The sequence below is a fragment of the Microcaecilia unicolor genome, chromosome 1 (genome assembly GCF_901765095.1).
Source record: "Microcaecilia unicolor chromosome 1, aMicUni1.1, whole genome shotgun sequence".
NCBI classification, from domain to species: domain Eukaryota; kingdom Metazoa; phylum Chordata; class Amphibia; order Gymnophiona; family Siphonopidae; genus Microcaecilia; species Microcaecilia unicolor.
Genome location: NC_044031.1, coordinates 706,153,910 through 706,171,782, shown reverse-complemented (window position 1 = coordinate 706,171,782; position 17,873 = coordinate 706,153,910). Strand labels below are relative to the sequence as shown.

The 17,873-nt window shown below is 47.1% G+C and overlaps 1 protein-coding gene across 1 annotated transcript in view; it reads right to left on the bottom strand.

Annotated features, from left to right (window-relative positions):
* Positions 1-17,873, bottom strand: part of ZNF280D (zinc finger protein 280D) — a 434,133-nt gene that overhangs the window by 13,040 nt on the left and 403,220 nt on the right. Inside the window, 1 exon segment of the mRNA XM_030189034.1 lies at positions 12,819-12,864. Within this exon segment, the coding sequence (XP_030044894.1) occupies positions 12,819-12,864 (46 nt within the window).

Genomic DNA, 17,873 nt, shown 5'->3' with positions numbered 1-17,873 from the left:
TTAGGCTCACTGACTCTAACGCCTCTTCTTGTGATGTGCTCTCGACCAGCTAATCATCCAGATAGCGAATGCTACATACCTGTAGAAGGTATTCTCCGAGGACAGCAGGCTGATTGTTCTCACTGATGGGTGACGTCCTCGGCAGCCCCTTCAATCGGAAACTTCACTAGCAAAGGCCTTTGCTAGTCCTCGCGCGCCCATGCGCACCGCGCATGCGCGGCCGTCTTCCCACCCAAACCGGCTCGTGTTTGTCAGTCCCATATGTAGCAAGACAAAGACAAGGGAAGACACAACTCCAAAGGGGAGGCGGGCGGGATTGTGAGAACAATCAGCCTGCTGTCCTCGGAGAATACCTTCTACAGGTATGTAGCATTCGCTTTCTCCGAGGACAAGCAGGCTGCTTGTTCTCACTGATGGGGTATCCCTAGCCCCCAGGCTCACTCAAAACAACAAACATGGTCAATTGGGCCTCGCAACGGCGAAGACATAACTGAGATTGACCTAACAATTTATCCAACTAACTGAGAGTATAGCCTGGAACAGAATAAACATGGGCCTAGGGGGCTGGAGTTGGATTCTAAACCCCGAACAGATTCTGAAGCACTGACTGCCCGAACCGACTGTCGCGTCGGGTATCCTGCTGCAGGCAGTAATGAGATGTGAATGTGTGGACAGATGACCACGTCGCAGCTTTGCAGATCTCTTCAATAGTGGCTGACTTCAAGTGGGCCACTGACGCAGCCATGGCTCTGACATTGTTAGCCGTGACATGACCCTCAAGAGCCAGCCCAGCCTGGGCGTAAGTGAAGGAAATGCAATCTGCTAGCCAATTGGATATGGTGCGTTTCCCCACAGCTGTTCCCCTCCTGTTGTGATCAAAAGAAACAAACAATTGGGCGGACTGTCTGTTGGGCTGTGTCCGCTCCAGATAGAAGGCCAATGCTCTTTTGCAGTCCAATGTGTGCAGCTGACGTTCAGCAGGGCAGGAATGAGGACGGGGAAAGAATGTTGGCAAGACAATTGACTGGTTCAGATGGAACTCTGACACTACCTTCGGCAAGAACTTAGGGTGAATGTGGAGGACTACTCTGTTATGATGAAATTTGGTGTAAGGGGCCTGGGCTACCAGGGCCTGAAGCTCACTGACTCTACGAGCTGAAGTAACTGCCACCAAGAAAATGACCTTCCAGGTCAAGTACTTCAGATGGCAGGAGTTCAGTGGCTCAAAAGGAGGTTTCATCAGCTGGGTGAGAACGACATTGAGATCCCATGACACTGTAGGAGGTTTGACGGGGGGCTTTGAGAAAAGCAAACCTCTCATGAAGCGAACAACTAAAGGCTGTCCTGAGATCGGCTTACCTTCCACACGGTAATGGTATGCACTGATTGCACTAAGGTGAACCCTTACAGAGTTGGTCTTGAGACCAGACTCAGACAAGTGCAGAAGGTATTCAAGCAGGGTCTGTGTAGGACAAGAGCGAGGAGCTAGGGCCTTGCTGTCACACCAGACGGCAAACCTCCTCCATAAAAAGAAGTAACTCCTCTTAGTGGAATCTTTCCTGGAAGCAAGCAAGATACGGGAGACATCCTCTGACAGACCCAAAGAGGCAAAGTCTACGCTCTCAACATCCAGGCCGTGAGAGCCAGAGACCGGAGGTTGGGATGCAGAAGCGCCCCTTCGTCCTGTGTGATGAGGGTCCGAAAACACTCCAATCTCCACGGTTCGTTGGAGGACAACTCCAGAAGGAGAGGGAACCAGATCTGATGCGGCCAAAACGGAGCAATCAGAATCATGGTGCCTCGGCCTTGCTTGAGTTTCAACAAAGTCTTCCCCACCAGAAGTATACAGCAGACCTTCCCCCCAGTCCAGGAGGAAGGCATCCGATGCCAGTCTGCCGTGGGCCTGAAGCCTGGAACAGAACTGAGGGACTTTGTGGTTGGCTCGAGATGCAAAGAGATCTACCAAGGGGGTGCCCCACACCTGGAAGATCTGGCGCACTACTCTGGAGTTGAGCGACCACTCGTGAGGTTGCATAATCCTGCTCAACCTGTCGGCCAGACTGTTGTTTACGCCTGCCAGATATGTGGCTTGGAGCACCATGCCGTGACGGCGAGCCCACAGCCACATACTGACGGCTTCCTGACACAGGGGGTGAGATCCGGTGCCCCCCTGCTTGTTGATGTAATACATGGCAACCTGGTTGTCTGTCTGAATTTGGATAATTTGGTGGGACAGCCGATCTCTGAAAGCCTTCAGAGCGTTCCAGACCGCTCGTAACTCCAGGAGATTGATCTGCAGATCGCGTTCCTGGAGGGACCAGCTTCCCTGGGTTTGAAGCCCATCGACATGAGCTCCCCACCCCAGGAGAGACGCATCCGTAGTCAGCCCTTTTTGTGGCTGAGGAATTTGGAAAGGACGTGCCAGAGTCAAATTGGACCAAATCATCCACCAATACAGGGATTTGAGAAAACTCGTGGACAGGTGGATCACGTCTTCTAGATCCCCAGCAGCCTGAAACCACTGGGAAGCTAGGGTCCATTGAGCAGATCGCATGTGAAGGCGGGCCATGGGAGTCACATGAACTGTGGAGGCCATGTGGCCCAACAATCTCAATATCTGCCGAGCTGTGATCTGCTGGGACGCTCGCACCCGCGAGACGAGGGACAACAAGTTGTTGGCTCTCGTCTCTGGGAGATAGGCACGAGCTGTCTGAGAATCCAGCAGAGCTCCTATGAAATCGAGTCTCTGTACTGGGAGAAGATGGGACTTTGGATAATTTATCACAAACCCCAGTAGCTCCAGGAGGCGAATAGTCATCTGCATGGACTGTAGAGCTCCTGCCTCGGATGTGTTCTTCACCAGCCAATCGTCGAGATAGGGGAACACGTGTACTCCCAGCCTGCGAAGCGCCGCTGCTAGTACAGCCAAGCACTTTGTGAACACTCTGGGCGCAGAGGCGAGCCCAAAGGGTAGCACACAGTACTGGAAGTGATGTGTGCCCAGCTGAAATCGCAGATACTGTCTGTGAGCTGGCAGTATCGGGATGTGCGTGTAGGCGTCCTTCAAGTCCAGAGAGCATAGCCAATCGTTTTCCTGAATCATGGGGAGAAGGGTGCCCAGGGAAAGCATCCTGAACTTTTCCTTGACCAGATATTTGTTCAGGGCCCTTAGGTCTAGGATGGGACGCATCCCCCCTGTTTGCTTTTCCACAAGGAAGTACCTGGAATAGAATCCCAGCCCTTCTTGCCCAGATGGCACGGGCTCGGCCGCATTGGCGCTGAGAAGGGCGGAGAGTTCCTCTGCAAGTACCTGCTTGTGCTGGAAGCTGTAAGATTGAGCTCCCGGTGGGCAATTTGGAGGTTTGGAGGCCAAATTGAGGGTGTATCCTTGCCGGACTATTTGAAGAACCCAACGGTCGGAGGTTATAAGAGGCCACCTTTGGTGAAATACTTTCAACCTCCCCCCGACCGGTAGATCGCCCAGCACTGACACGTTGATGTTGGCTATGCTCTGCTGGAGCCAGTCAAAAGCTCGCCCTCTGCTTTTGCTGGGGAGCCGTGGGGCCTTGCTGAGGCGCACGCTGCTGACGAGAGCGAGCGCGCTGGGGCTTAGCCTGGGCCGCAGGCTGTCGAGAAGGTGGATTGTACCTACGCTTACTAGAAGAGTAGGGAACAGTCTTCCTTCCCCCATAAAAACGTCTACCTGAGGAGGTAGATGCTGAAGGCTGCCGGCGGGAGAACTTGTCGAAAGCGGTATCCCGCTGGTGGAGCTGCTCTACCACCTGTTCGACCTTCTCTCCAAAAATATTGTCTGCTCGGCAAGGGGAGTCCGCAATCCGCTGCTGGATCCTATTCTCCAGGTCGGAGGCACGCAGCCATGAGAGTCTGCGCCTCACCACACCTTGAGCAGCGGCCCTGGACGCAACATCAAAGGTATCATATACCCCTCTGGCCAGGAATTTTCTGCACGCCTTCAGCTGCCTGACCACCTCCTGAAATGGCTTGGCTTGCTCAGGAGGGAGCTTGTCCACCAAGCCCGTCAACTGCCGCACATTGTTCCACATATGTATGCTCGTGTAGAGCTGGTAAGACTGAATTTTGGCCATGAGCATAGAAGAATGGTAGGCCTTCCTCCCAAAGGAGTCTAAGGTTCTAGAGTCTTTGCCCGGGGGCGCCGAAGCATGCTCCCTAGAACTCTTAGCCTTTTTTAGGGCCAGATCCACCACACCAGAGTCATGAGGCAACTGAGTGCGCATCAGCTCTGGATCCCCATGGATCCGGTACTGGGACTCGATCTTCTTGGGAATGTGGGGATTACTTAATGGCTTGGTCCAGTTCGCCAGCAGTGTCTTTTTTAGGACATGATGCATGGGTACTGTGGACGCTTCCTTAGGTGGAGAAGGATAGTCCAAGAGCTCAAACATTTCAGCCCTGGGCTCATCCTCCACGACCACCGGGAAGGGGATGGCCGAAGACATCTCCCGGACAAAGGCCGCAAAGGACAGACTCTCGGGAGGAGAAAGCTGCCTCTCAGGGGAGGGAGTGGGATCAGAAGGAAGGCCATCAGACTTCTCGTCTGAGAAATATCTGATGTCCTCCTCCTCCTCCCATGAGGCCTCACCATCGGTATCAGACACAAGTTCATGAACCTGTGTCTGAAGCCGTACCCGACTCGACTCCGTGGAAACACGGCCACGGTGGGAGCGTTGAGAGGTAGACTCCCTCGTCCGCAGCGGCAAAGCTCCCTCTGCCGACGGGGAGCCTTCCTGGGAGGCGGCAGCAGTCAATACCGCAAGCGGTACCGATGTCGGAGACCTCACCTCGGGCAAGGGGCCAGCTGGCGCCTCACTCGACGGTACCGGTGGCGCAAGCACCCCCGGTACCGGAGGGGAAGGGCGCAACAGCTCTCCCAGGATCTCTGGGAGAACGGCCCGGAGACTCTCGTGCAGAGCGACTGTGGAGAAAGACATGGAAGCCGATGCAGGCGTTGAGGTCAGAGTCTGTTCCGGGCGTGGAGGCTGTTCCGGGCTGTCCAAGGTGGAGCGCATCGACACCTCCTGAACAGAGGGTGAGCGGTCCTCTCTGTGCCGATGCCTACTGGGTGCCGACTCCCTCGGCGACCCAGAGCTCTCGGTACAGACGCGGGAAGGGGACCGGTGTCGATGCTTCTTCGATTTTTTCAGACGAAGCATGTCACCGGAGCTTCCCGGTACCGACGAGGAGGACGTAGAATCCAGCCGTCTCTTCTTCGGGGCCGAGGCCGAAGAAGGTCGGTCTCGGGGGGGCTGTACCGCAGGAGCCCTCAGGGTAGGGGGAGACCCACCCGAAGGCTCACCGCCACCAGCAGAGGAATGGACAGCCCTCACCTGCACTCCAGTTGAAGCACCACCGTCCGACGACATCAGCACTAGTGGAGGTCCCGGTACCACCGACGCCGACGCAGCCTTTCGATGTCTCGGTACCGACGATGCAGAGGGTCGATGCCTCGATGCAGTCGATGCCGAGGTCGAAGGTCTTGATGCTGTCGACGTCGATGCACTCGATGCCCCCGGTGCTTTTGTCGACGAAGAGCCCGAGAACAACACGTTCCACTGGGCCAATCTCGCTACCTGAGTCCTCTTCTGTAAAAGGGCACAAAGACTGCAGGCCTGCGGGCGGTGCCCAGCCCCCAGACACTGAAGACACGACACATGCCTATCAGTGAGCGAGATTACCCGGGCGCACTGGGTGCACTTCTTGAAGCCGCTGGGAGACTTCGATGACATGGGCGGAAAAATCACGCCGGCGAAATCAAAATTCGTAATGGCGATTAAGGGCACCAAAAATAGGGAGAGAAAAAACCCGTACCGAGGCCTCAAAAAAGGCCTACCCTGAAAGCGAAAGGAAACTTACTTCGGGGAAAAGCAAACTGGACACACGGGAAGGGATAAGACCGAAAGGTCTCTCTCTTTTTTTTTTTTTTACAAAATCGCGAAGACGTGCGAGGGTCAACTTTGAGGGGCGTGAAACGGCGCAAAACATGACCGTCCCGAGCGCGGACAAAAGAAGACTGATGAACACGAGCCGGTTCGGGCGGGAAGACGGCCGCGCATGCGCGGTGCGCATGGGCGCGCGAGGACTAACAAAGGCTTTTGCTAGTGAAGTTTCCGATTGGAGGGGCTGCCGAGGATGTCACCCATCAGTGAGAACAAGCAGCCTGTTTGTCCTCGGAGAAAGTTAGATACACTGCTATTACCACTAGACATTTGAGGATAGCCCTGGGAGCTGATGCGAGCCTAAATGTTAGTATGTGATACTGGTAATGGTGTTTCCCTACTCAAAATCTGAGATATTTTCAGTAACCGGTAAGTATGGAAAAGTGGGTATAGGCATCGCACAGCCAATTGTTTTCCTGAGTCATGGGGAGAAGGGTGCCCAGGGAAATTATCCTGAACTTTTATTTGACCAGGACTGGGAGATTCATGTAACTCACCTTGGCGTTATACTTCTAGCAGAAGTTTCTAAAATTTATTCAGAGACCTTAGATCTAGGATGAGATGAAATCCTCCCGTTTTCTTGGGCACAAGTACATACCTGGAATACAATCCCTTCCCTTCCTCCTCTGGTGGCACGGGTTCAACCGCATTGGCCTGTAGAAGGGCAGAGATTTCCTCTATAAGTACCAGTTTGTGGTGAGTGACGATGCTCTCAGTGGGCAATTAGGTGATCTTTGATGCCAATGCAGGGTGTAACCCGAGACAGACTATTAGAACAACCCACCGGTTGGAGGTTACATGATGGAAAAACATTCAACCTCCCCCCTACCTGTAGGCCGACCAGGATGGTTACTTTGAATGCAGCTATGCTCTCTTGGAGACAGTCAAAAGCTCGTCCCTTGATTTGACTGGGACTTCTGGGGATGAGGTTGGCGATGCTGAGAATGCTGGGCAGAACGTGAAGGTGGCCAGAACGTATGCCTTTTGAGAGTAGGTTTGTCATGTAGGTCCTGTCAAAAACTTCCAAGAGGAAGAGAATGCAGCTGGAGGGTGCTGAGACACAGTTTGGATGGTATTCATGCCTTTCTTTTTGAGGTCAATGAACTTTTCCACCTTATGTCCAAGCAAGATGTCACCCTGGCAACGGACATCCACCAACCTCTCCTGAACTGCTGGTTCTAGGTCACATGTGCAGCCACAACAGTCTACACATCCCCACACCCATAGCAGAGCCTGAATGCTAAATCAAAGGAGTCACACAGATATTTTCTACACTCCAGCTGCTTGCTGCCAACTAGCATACTGGGGACCAAAAACTGCTAAGTAAAGGCTTCATGCAGAGCTAGTAGGACTGGATGCGGGCAACGAGCATAGAGCCCTGAAAGGTTTTCCTCCCAAATGAGTCTAGTGCCCTGGCCTCTCTACCTGGGGGCACGAAGGCATTAGTCCTGGAGCTTCTAGCTCATTTGAGAGTGGATTTGACAACCAGAGTCTGGTGCGGCACATGAGCCCTCTTGAATCCGTGAGCCTTTTGGATACAGTGCTGCGTATCTACCTTCTTAGGTGCAACCTGCACTGAGAGGAGAGAGTCCCAATTCTTCATCAGTGCATCAAGGATAGCGTGCAATGGTACACTGACCCTTTCCTTTGGAGGAGACTTGTAGTCCAGGACAGTCAACATCTCCGTCCAGGGCTCTTCCTCAGTTTCAAACTTAAATGGGATGGCAGAAGCCATTTCCCTGATAAAACCAGTGAAAGAGACCCTCAGATGGAGATTTATGTTTCTCTTGAAGTGGGGAGTGATCAGAAGGTATCCCATAAGACGACTCCTTCGAGAAGTAATGTGGGTCCTCCTCTGAACCCCATCAGTGGTCCCATTCAGACTTCACTATACTCAAGTTATACTGAATGAGTCTGTGCCTGTCTTGACTCAGTGGATCCATGTCCACGCCCCAAAGAGCACAGAGGGACCACCCCTACTCTGACTCCAGGGAAGCTTCCTCCCCCATCGAGAGTGGTACTGTATGCGTCGAGGTCAACGCACTTCAAGGTACCAGCATTGAGGATCTCCGTACTGGCATGGAAGGAGCTTCAGGAAGAACCTTGGTTTGATATGCGGTTGGCACAAGCACTCTCAACAACTGAGCAGTTTACAAATGCAGTATCTGCGCCAACTCCTCACTGAGCATGGCTCAGAACCACTCATTGAAGGCTTCTCTGTTAGACCAGTAGCGGGGACCTAGCTGCTAGGAGATTTGCACCTCTTCCAAGGAGCAAATCCAGAAACAAGAAGCAGGCGTTTCTTGGGTACTGGTGATGCCAATGCCCCGGCACCGTACACTGAGGAAGACTGGTATCTATGCTTCTTGGGCTTCTCCTGATGCATAGCACTGCGGTCCTTCGGTGCTTACAAGGACAACATCGAACCCGTACGTGACCTTGGTGTTGGATCCGATGCTGATCGGTCCAGGGGCCTACTCTCAGCGCTCAATGTCGAGACAGGTGAATGCCAGTGCATTCCCAGTGGATGCTGAAGTCTTGGCAACCATCGAGGTCAATGCCTCTGTGGATGATGTTGATGCATCAGCCTCTGAGGAGCCAAAAAGCTTCTCCTGTTGAATCTGCTGTGCTCTCCGTGTCCTCAGCTGCATTTGTAAACAGAAGAGTTAGGCTTGCACACCTCTTGAAGCCACTAGGGGTCTTCTTGAACATCAAGAAAAGGACTGTGGCCAAATTAAACTCCTCAATTTTGAACCAGAAAAAGGAAGTGTTCAAATCAAGTTTGGGGCCCTGGTCTAAAAGGGCCTAGAAATATGTGAAAAATAAAGGAAACTTTAAAGGCCAAAAAACTAAAAGAAATTAAAAGTGGAAACTGAAGAAGGGGTAAAATAAAGTGGACTTGAAAATTAGCACGGGAAGGGACAAGAAAAAAAAGCAGAACACAAAGATGTCCTCCCTGCTCTGTGGAAAAACCAAGACTGAGGGACCTGTGCTTGTGTGTCAGGTGGGAAGGCATCAGCAGTGCATGCACGGTGGGACGATGCTAGAAAGTTTTTGATCTCGCTAGTCAGCATCCGCACCGGGCTGTCGGATGACTTCACCCAGCTGTGAGAATATGACGGCCTGCTTGTCCTCTGAGAAAGTATAGTATACTGAACTAAGGTAAAAATCTACAATAAACGACACTGGAAAGCTCTGCAGAGTTTTATTTACAGATGCAGATCCTACAGATACATGTATATGGAAAAACTGGCCTGAATGTTTAAATTACACACTCACCAAGTTAAGTGCCATGAGCTAAATTTATGGTTTCCAGTCCTCTGCAGCATCACATAAAGAGAAGAACCCAACTCATGTGCGTCAATTTCTGATTACGTCAGAAAAGCAGAGCCAGGTACACAAATGCCTAGAAGTAGCCTAGTGGTTAGTGCAGTGGGCTAAGAGAGCTGGGGAATTGGGTTCAATTCCTACTGCAGTTCCTTGTTACTCTGGGCAAGTCACTTAACCCTCCACTGCCCCGGGTACAATGCTTAGATTGTGAGTGCAATAGGGACAGACAAAGTACCAGTTTGAGTAATCACAGAAAGGCGGTATATCAAATCTCATTACTCTTAGAGTACCTGCATATATGTACAGTGCTGTGTATCTCCAGTAACATTACAGAAAATCAATGTCTCATTTATATACCACTGTATCCCCTCAATAAATATAGTAAAGCTAAAAATTACATCAGTTATCAAATAAGTTTTCAGCTTATAAAGTTTCTAATCTCAAGGAAACTACAACATAAGAAAAAAAGTTAAAAATTATTAAAAAGCAAACAACTCTAGGGCTGAGAGGACAAAGAAACACAAGTGTCTGCAATCAAGAGGAACAACTAAACATTAAATCTATAAGAAATATTAACAGTTACGACAAAATTAATAGTAGTAATAAAATACATGAGACATACAACTTAACTGCTCTACCACCACCTAGCAGGCATGAGAACTGATATAGTTTTAAAAAGTCTGGAGAAAATATTCCTTCTAACAATATGTTTGGAATTTATTGTTAAACTAGTAAAACAGGCCCATTTCTGACACAAATGAAACGGGCGCTAGCAAGGTTTTCCTCGGAGTGTGTATGTTTGAGAGAGAAAGTGTGTGTGAGAGATGGAGTGTGTGTGTGAGTGAGAGAGAGAGAGAGAATGAGTGAGAAAGAGAGACAGACAAGAGTGTGGGTGTGTTTATGTCAGAGAGAGAGAGAGTGTGTGAGAGACAGTGTATGTGTGTGAGAGAGTGTATGTGAGAGACAGAGTGAGTGTGTGTATGTGGGGCTCTGAGGTCCATGACGCCCTCCTTCCCTCCCTCTCCTCCGAGTTCCAGGCCCCCCTTCCGTCCGAGGTGCAGGCCCCCCTCCCTCCTGCTCCTCTCCTCCAAGTTCTTGGCCCCCCTTCCCTCCGAGTTCCATGCCCCCCTCCCTCTCCTCCCCAGCGTGTTCCATGCCCCCTTTCCTCGGAGAATGTATGTTTGAGAGAGTGTGTGTGGGTGAGAGATGGAGTGTGTATGTGAGAAAGAATGAGTGAGAGACAGACAGACAGACAGACAGTGTGTGTGTGTGTCAGAGAGAGAGAGAGTGTGTGAGAGACAGAGTGTGTGTGTGAGTCTGTGAGCGAGAGAGTGTGTGAGAGAGAGTGTATGTGAGAGACAGAGAGTGAGTGTGTGTGTGTGTGTGAGAAAGTGAAGCCTTGAAGCATGCGTGCGCTCTGTAAGGCTCCATCTCCTCAACTGACATGTTGCAGGAATGCTTCAAGGCTTGAAGGCTTCACTTTCTCGGCTTCAGAATGTTGGAGGTGCGTTTTATTATATAGGATAAGTACTTGCATAAAGATACTATAGATATTACAATATAAAAAATGCGGCAGCAAAGCTCATCTTTGAAAAAGCTACACTAAGAGTAAAACAATTAAGAAAATCCGTATGATAGTATTTTGCCTAATGATTCAGAACCAAAAAAAAAATAAATCTATGTGGAAGTTTGGAATTGCCCTTACTACAGTGCTGAGCACTGCAGTATAGTTGACTCATGCTAGAGTCGCCTGTCTGACAAGGCATATTACAGCAGCAATATGCTTACACCCATGAAGGGAGGAAAAATAACTACTGCTACTGAGGTGACCACTGCTGGTAAAAGGAATGGTGCTGGGGGAAATCTTGGAGGAGATGGTTTTTCTGTCTGGTGGGCAATGCATTACCCTAGCATGCTGTACAGGGTGAGGAATACTTAAGAGAAAAATGGAGATAAAAAGAAAAGATAACATTAGGGCCTTTGGAATTCATAATTTTCACAATATACTTTCATAACTTTTTGACTGTAAATAAAACCACAATTGTATTCTTGTAACAGGCTGATCAGCAGGGTATAGAATAGTGAACCACACATTAACCTTTGATGATAATTTTTAAAAAGAACAAACCCCTTGCATGCACGCCACTCCACTCTTTCCCCCTCCCCAAGGCTATCACTACCACTACCAACCTTTTCAACCCGCCAGCAGAGGCATGGAAGGCACTGGTATGCTAAACAAAGCTGATAAAAAGGTTTGATGATGCAGAGGTGTTCAAACTCTATGGCAGCCCTGTCCCCTATTATGCAGGTTTCCTGTTTAAACAAGAAATGAAGGAGAAAGGCTGCTGCAAGACTGCATACTCACTGGTGCTCAGTACCAGTCAATATAACCTTCCTGCCAGCATAATTCAGCAAACCTGGATACTCTGTACTTCAAGAAAATCACTCAGTTTGGAAGCTTACTAGTACTATTTATTAGGCTTGTCAGATGTGATATCAACTTGTCCTTTTCTAATAATTGCAGGTTAGACACTATTTTTAGCTAGGACTTAGATGTATTGTAATTAACTAAGGGGGACTTTCACTAAAGATTCATTCACATTATCTGCAGCAGGTCCCATTAGAATAAAATGGGACCTGCTGCAGATAACTCCAGGGGCGTAGCCAGACAACAAATTTTGGGTGGGCCTAGGGAAGAAGTGGGTGGACACCAAGTGTTCTCCCCTCTCCCAACCACCACCCAAAAAAATATTTCAGCTGGCGAGAAAATGCTTCTTTCCACCTTGGCAGTATGTAGCAGGCATTCGCTGAAAACGGAGTGTGTGCAGGTGCCAGTATCATGGACAGTAGCGTTTTTGTTACCATCAGGGGGAAGTCTTCAGCTGGCAGAGCTTGAGATCCCCATCAGCTACCACTAAATGTGTGCTACTGTTGGGTGGGCCTGAGCACTACGCCACTGGATAACTTGAGCTAACCTTTAGTACAAGACCCCCTAAGCCAACTGTATTACTAGTGATTGCTTTGAAAGTCAAGAAGCATTACCAAGCAGGTATATCTAAGCAAGTGATAAGAAAAGTAGTTTTAAAGTGTGACTTGAAAATTATGAAACTGTAGATACAAAGCAATTGTGCTATGTGTTTATAATCTCCATTACTACTGTATGATAAAGCAGAGTACTTGCTGTTGTGATGTTAGATTGGAGGAAATAAATGTCTCAATTTATTCCTATGATCAGTAAGATGCAGATTCTCAAGGCAGCTACAAAATTCAGTCACACCTGTACTTCCCTTACTAAATAAACATTTTATTAGATATAACAGCACTGCCCATGGTACTACTCCTCTGTCAGGCTGGTCACTAGCATCACCAAGGGTGCTCCATTCTAGACCACAATCAACCTATGCATGCTATTAAAAGGAAGAGACCAGCAGAGGCCACTGAGAGTGAAAATGGGCTGACAATAGCTTATACATCACCTGCAAAATCCTGTTGTAATTCAAAACAAAATATTACCTTGGAATTCTCTTCTCTATCCCCAATAGAAGGTTCATGCTTTGACCTAGTTGGGGAAAATGAACTGGTGTTGGATATTTGTATATAGTTTATGAGTAATATTTTAATAGGGGTAAATAACACTGTTACATAAGCAAAACGATACTTTTATATTATAATGCTGAAAAATATTTAAATTTTACTCAACTATTTTTATATTTCAGCATTTATTAACATGTTACCTATTTATCTGCATACATATAGTATACACATTTATACCAAATGTTAATCATAAATGGTAAAAAAACTTTGGTTGTATGTGTGCATCTTGTAAAATTTCTATATCTATACTCATTAAAAAGAAAACCATAATGATGTAGCTTATGAAGACAAAGCCTAATATGTTTTCTACATTTGATGTCATTGAAACTAACAGCTACTCTGTTTACCACACATTTCAATGCTCAGAAAATGTACCAATTCAATATTTCCTCAAAGAAATATCAATTTTTGTTTTTATATATTATTAGTCCTATTGCGTCCTTCAAACTGCAGATACAAGAGTGAAAATAAGAAGTGGCAACGAGGCTGCGCTTGAGGAAGAGAAGAAGAATCAAAGGAATGGAGAAAGGTGACTTCAACTGTACTGATGGTGGTTCAAGATCACCAAGTCCTGAGAAGCAAAAGGGGACACAAAGAAAGCAGATTGGGCTAGTGGAATGTGAATTTGCGATGTGCCAACCCCTGGAACATTATGTGAGAAAAAGAGAAAAGGCATTTCACTGACTCCTAACAGGATAGGTAAGAAGGGCAGTTCAGGGCTGCACTGAATCTTGTTAGAGGATGAGTGTGAGAGAATGGGAAATGGATGTATACAATACTAAAGTAGCAGCTTCATGCTGTACTGTGCTCTTAGTTGCAAGGGTATGTATTTCCTTTTTTTTTTTTTTTTTTAAACAATTCAAGGCAGCAAGTCTTTTCTGGCCATATTTAATATAATGTACACTTTCTGTTATGGGACTACTGATGTTGAATACTCATCCATTCAATGGTTTAAAACATACAAATTTTCTGCTCCAATTTGCAACATTTTGTAAAAAGAATTCATTTCTCCTTGCATTCTCACCACAATTGGAGGGGAAGAATAGCTCTGTGGTTAGAGTAGTGGACTGAGGAACCAGGGAAGCCAGGTTCAAATTCCCTCTGATACCCCTAGTGAATTTTGGCAAGTCACTTCATTACCTCAAGTATGATTTTAAATTGTAAGCTCTACAGTACCTGAATGTAACTCTCCTTGTGGTAGTTCTGAAACGGCATGAGCTAAGTCAATTAATAAATAGACCAGGTAAGCAAAAGTGTACACATGAAAGGGGATTTTTTAATTTTTTTTGTTAAGAATGTTACCCTGAATGAATCCTGAAGTTATTGTCCATTGCTGGCTAATTATGTAAATGTCAGGTTCTATTTGTTTTTATTTTTGAACCTAAATTCAAGAGAGTGGCTGTAAATGGCGTTGCTACAACTGTCTTATTCTTATGGAGGAAAAAGCCTCTGTATTCCCGATCAGTTTTATCCTGCTCTTTTATACTTCCAGCTCACTTAAGCAACAACTCTCTCCTTCCTATTCCCAGCTGACCCAGAGAACAGAAAGCTCTATAACTACTACTACTAATCATTTGTATAGCGCTACTAGACCTACGCTGCGCTGTACACATTATATGCAGGTATTTTCTCTGTCCCTAGAGGACTCACAATCTAAGGTTTTGTACCTGGGGCAATGGAGGGTTGTGACTTAACCAATGTCACAAGGAGTTGCAGTGGGAATAGAACCCAGGTTGCCAGGATCAAAGCCCGCTGCACTAACCATTAGGCCACTCCTCCCTGTAAGTTGACTAAACCTGGGGATCTTCAAGATTTTGATGTTCATTCATTGAATTTTCTATTCCACTAAACCTTTTTGGCCAGTTTGCTCACTCAGAATATCCCAGCTCATTCTTTGTAATCCATCCCGCAAAATCTCCTAATAATTTCTTCATTTACCAAAGCAAGATTGGACACCAAAGGCCAAAGCCTTAGCAATCACCCCACAATTATGGAATGATCTGTGTCTTGGTCTTCACCTGGAATTCTCTCAAAAATTTTTTTTAAAGTCCTCATTTCTTCAATCTGGCATTTCCCCACTTAACTCTAATGGAACTGCCAATTTCTCTGTAACTGGGCAACGCTGACTGGAGATGGCCAGAGGAAAACTAGTAATACATGCTTTCTGTCCACTTCCTCTGTCTATTGTATTTTCCAACCAGTTCCACTTGGCTGGATTGTTTTCTGCTGAGCTGGTTTCTGTCTTATGTCTCTTCCTCTCCCATGGTTAATTTGCAGTTATGTCTACATGCATCGTACTTCATATATTTATGGATTATAATTTACTCACTTTGTAAACTGCTTAGATCAGGGTTTCCTACACTCGTATTCAATATGACTCCCATTTTAACAATTAAAATATGTCCCTAGATGAGGCCAGCTCAAGAAACTGTGGTGCTCACGGTCCAGCATACCCCCCCCCCCCCAGGCCTACCATCAAGCTCCTAGAGGGTACTGGCAGCAATTCACATATATTGCCTGCACCTGGCTTGAAGCCTTCCCTCTGCTGTATGCCGCCCTACCAGAAACAGGAAGTTGTATCAAAGGGAGGGCTCCAGGCCAGGTGCAGGCATTATGTGTGAATTGCTGCTAGTGTCCTCTAGGAGTCTGAAGATAGACCTTGGGTAGGGGAGGGGCTAATTCAGAGCGAATGCCAGACTACTGCTGGAGGAGGAATGGGAAGGAGAGATGCTGGTATCACTAGCATCCAAGCTGGTGCATACTTTCAGCCAGCCCTGATGATAAAAACAAAATATCATACCTCCCCTCCTTTCTTTCATCCATGTCCTCCTCCACCCCACTTTTGAAAGTTATGAAAGCAGCAGTAATGCCAACAGTTTGTTCAATGTGTGCTCAGAGACCCCCATTTTTCATAGATTCCAAGCCTAATATGAAGCTTACACAGTAGGAGGGGACAGAGCTGTGAATATTGTGCAACTATGGAACGCTTTGCGTAATGTTATAAAAACAATGCATGACCTAACAATCTTCCGAAAACTACTGAAAACCAACCTGTTCAAAAAAGCATACTACAATGATTCATCCTAAATACCAGACAACGAAATATCAACAAAACTAAACAAAGCCGAACCCAAACACTGGACTACCTTACATATTCGGACATTTGTAACGCGCTATCTACCACCACGTTTTGTCCATAGCCTAAATGAACTTTCTATATTTTAACTGTATAATTACCTTTTATTTTACTTTATCATCTACAAACTTTAATGCAATACCACCTTGTAATTTATATTATCATCACGAATAACAATGCTCAGATCCGAAAAGGGTGACCGCGATTACGGCACAATGTAAATCATTCTTTCAACCATGAACATTACTACAATATCACCTTGTAATCTACCTTATAATGTTCATGTTATACCACTCTGTACTTTTCAGATCCAGAAGTGGCGACTCACTCTGACATTATGTAAGCCAATTGAGCCTGCAAATAGGTGGGAAAATGTGGGATACAAATTTAACAAATAAATAAATAAATATTCACCAATTCATATACTCAAAGTTGACTACCACTATAGTGGAAGCCCAGTAAAGTAGGGGAGCAGCCCTATTTATGTGACACTATCCACTGATGTGAAACCAACCCAATTTGGAAACCACTGGCTTAGATGTCACCAGATTAGCTCGTGAGCAGGTCAGAGTGCGTCCGTTTAGGCTGTTCAAACAGTCGCCATCTTGGATCAAGAGTTCCAGATCTTAACTATTCATTGAGTGAAAAAATATTTCCTCCTATTTGTTTTAAAAGTATTTCCATGTAACTTCCTCGAGTATGCACAACAAATCTGAAACTGTGCATAACACTTGCAACCTGAATCATTAGGCTGACCACAATATCAGTTAAATGATTAATCCTGCCTCTTTTTTTTAATACTACTACTACTACTACTATTTAGCATTTCTATAGTGCTACAAGGCGGACGCAGCACTGCACAAACATAGAAGACAGTCCCTGCTCAAAGAGCTTACACTCTAATAGACAAAAAATAAAGTAAGCAAATCAAATCAATTAATGTGTACAGGAAGGAGGAGAGGAGGGTAGGTGGAGGCGAGTGGTTACGAGTCAAAAGCAATGTTAAAGAGGTGGGCTTTCAGTCTAGATTTAAAGGTGGCCAAGGATGGGGCAAGACGTAGGGGCTCAGGAAGTTTATTCCAGGCGTAGGGTGCAGCGAGACAGAAGGCGCGAAGTATGGAGTTGGCAGTAGTGGAGAAGGGAACAGATAAGAAGGATTTATCCTTGGAGCGGAGTGCACGGGAAGGGGTGTAGGGAAGGACGAGTGTGGAGAGATACTGGGGAGCAGCACAGTGAGTACATTTATAGGTTACAAGAAGAAGTTTGAACAGGATGCGAAAACGGATAGGGAGCCAGTGAAGCAACTTGAGGAGAGGGATAGTATGAGTAAAGCGACCCTGGCGGAAGACGAGACGGGCCAGCAGAGTTTTGAACCGATTGGAGAGGGAGAGGTGACTAAGTGGGAGGCCAGCAAGAAGCAGATTAAAGTAGTCTAAACGAGAGGTGACAAGGGTGTGGATGAGGGTTTTGGTAGAGTGCTCGGAAAGAAAGGGGCGGATTTTACGGATGTTGTAAAGAAAGAAACGACAGGTCTTGGCGATCTGCTGGATATGAGCAGAGAAGGAGAGAAGAGTCAAAGATGACCCCAAGGTTTCGAGCTGAGGAGACAGGGGTGAATGAGAGAGTCATCAACAGAAATAGAAAACGGGGGGAGCGGGGAGGTGGGTTTGGGGGGGAAAATGAGAAGCTCGGTTTTGGTCATATTTAATTTCAGGTGGCGTTGAGACATCCAGACAGCAATGTCAGGACAAGCACGCTGAAACTTTGGTTTGGATGCAAGGTGAGATATCAGGGGTAGAAAGGTAGATTTGGGAGTCATCAGCATAGAGATGGTAGGA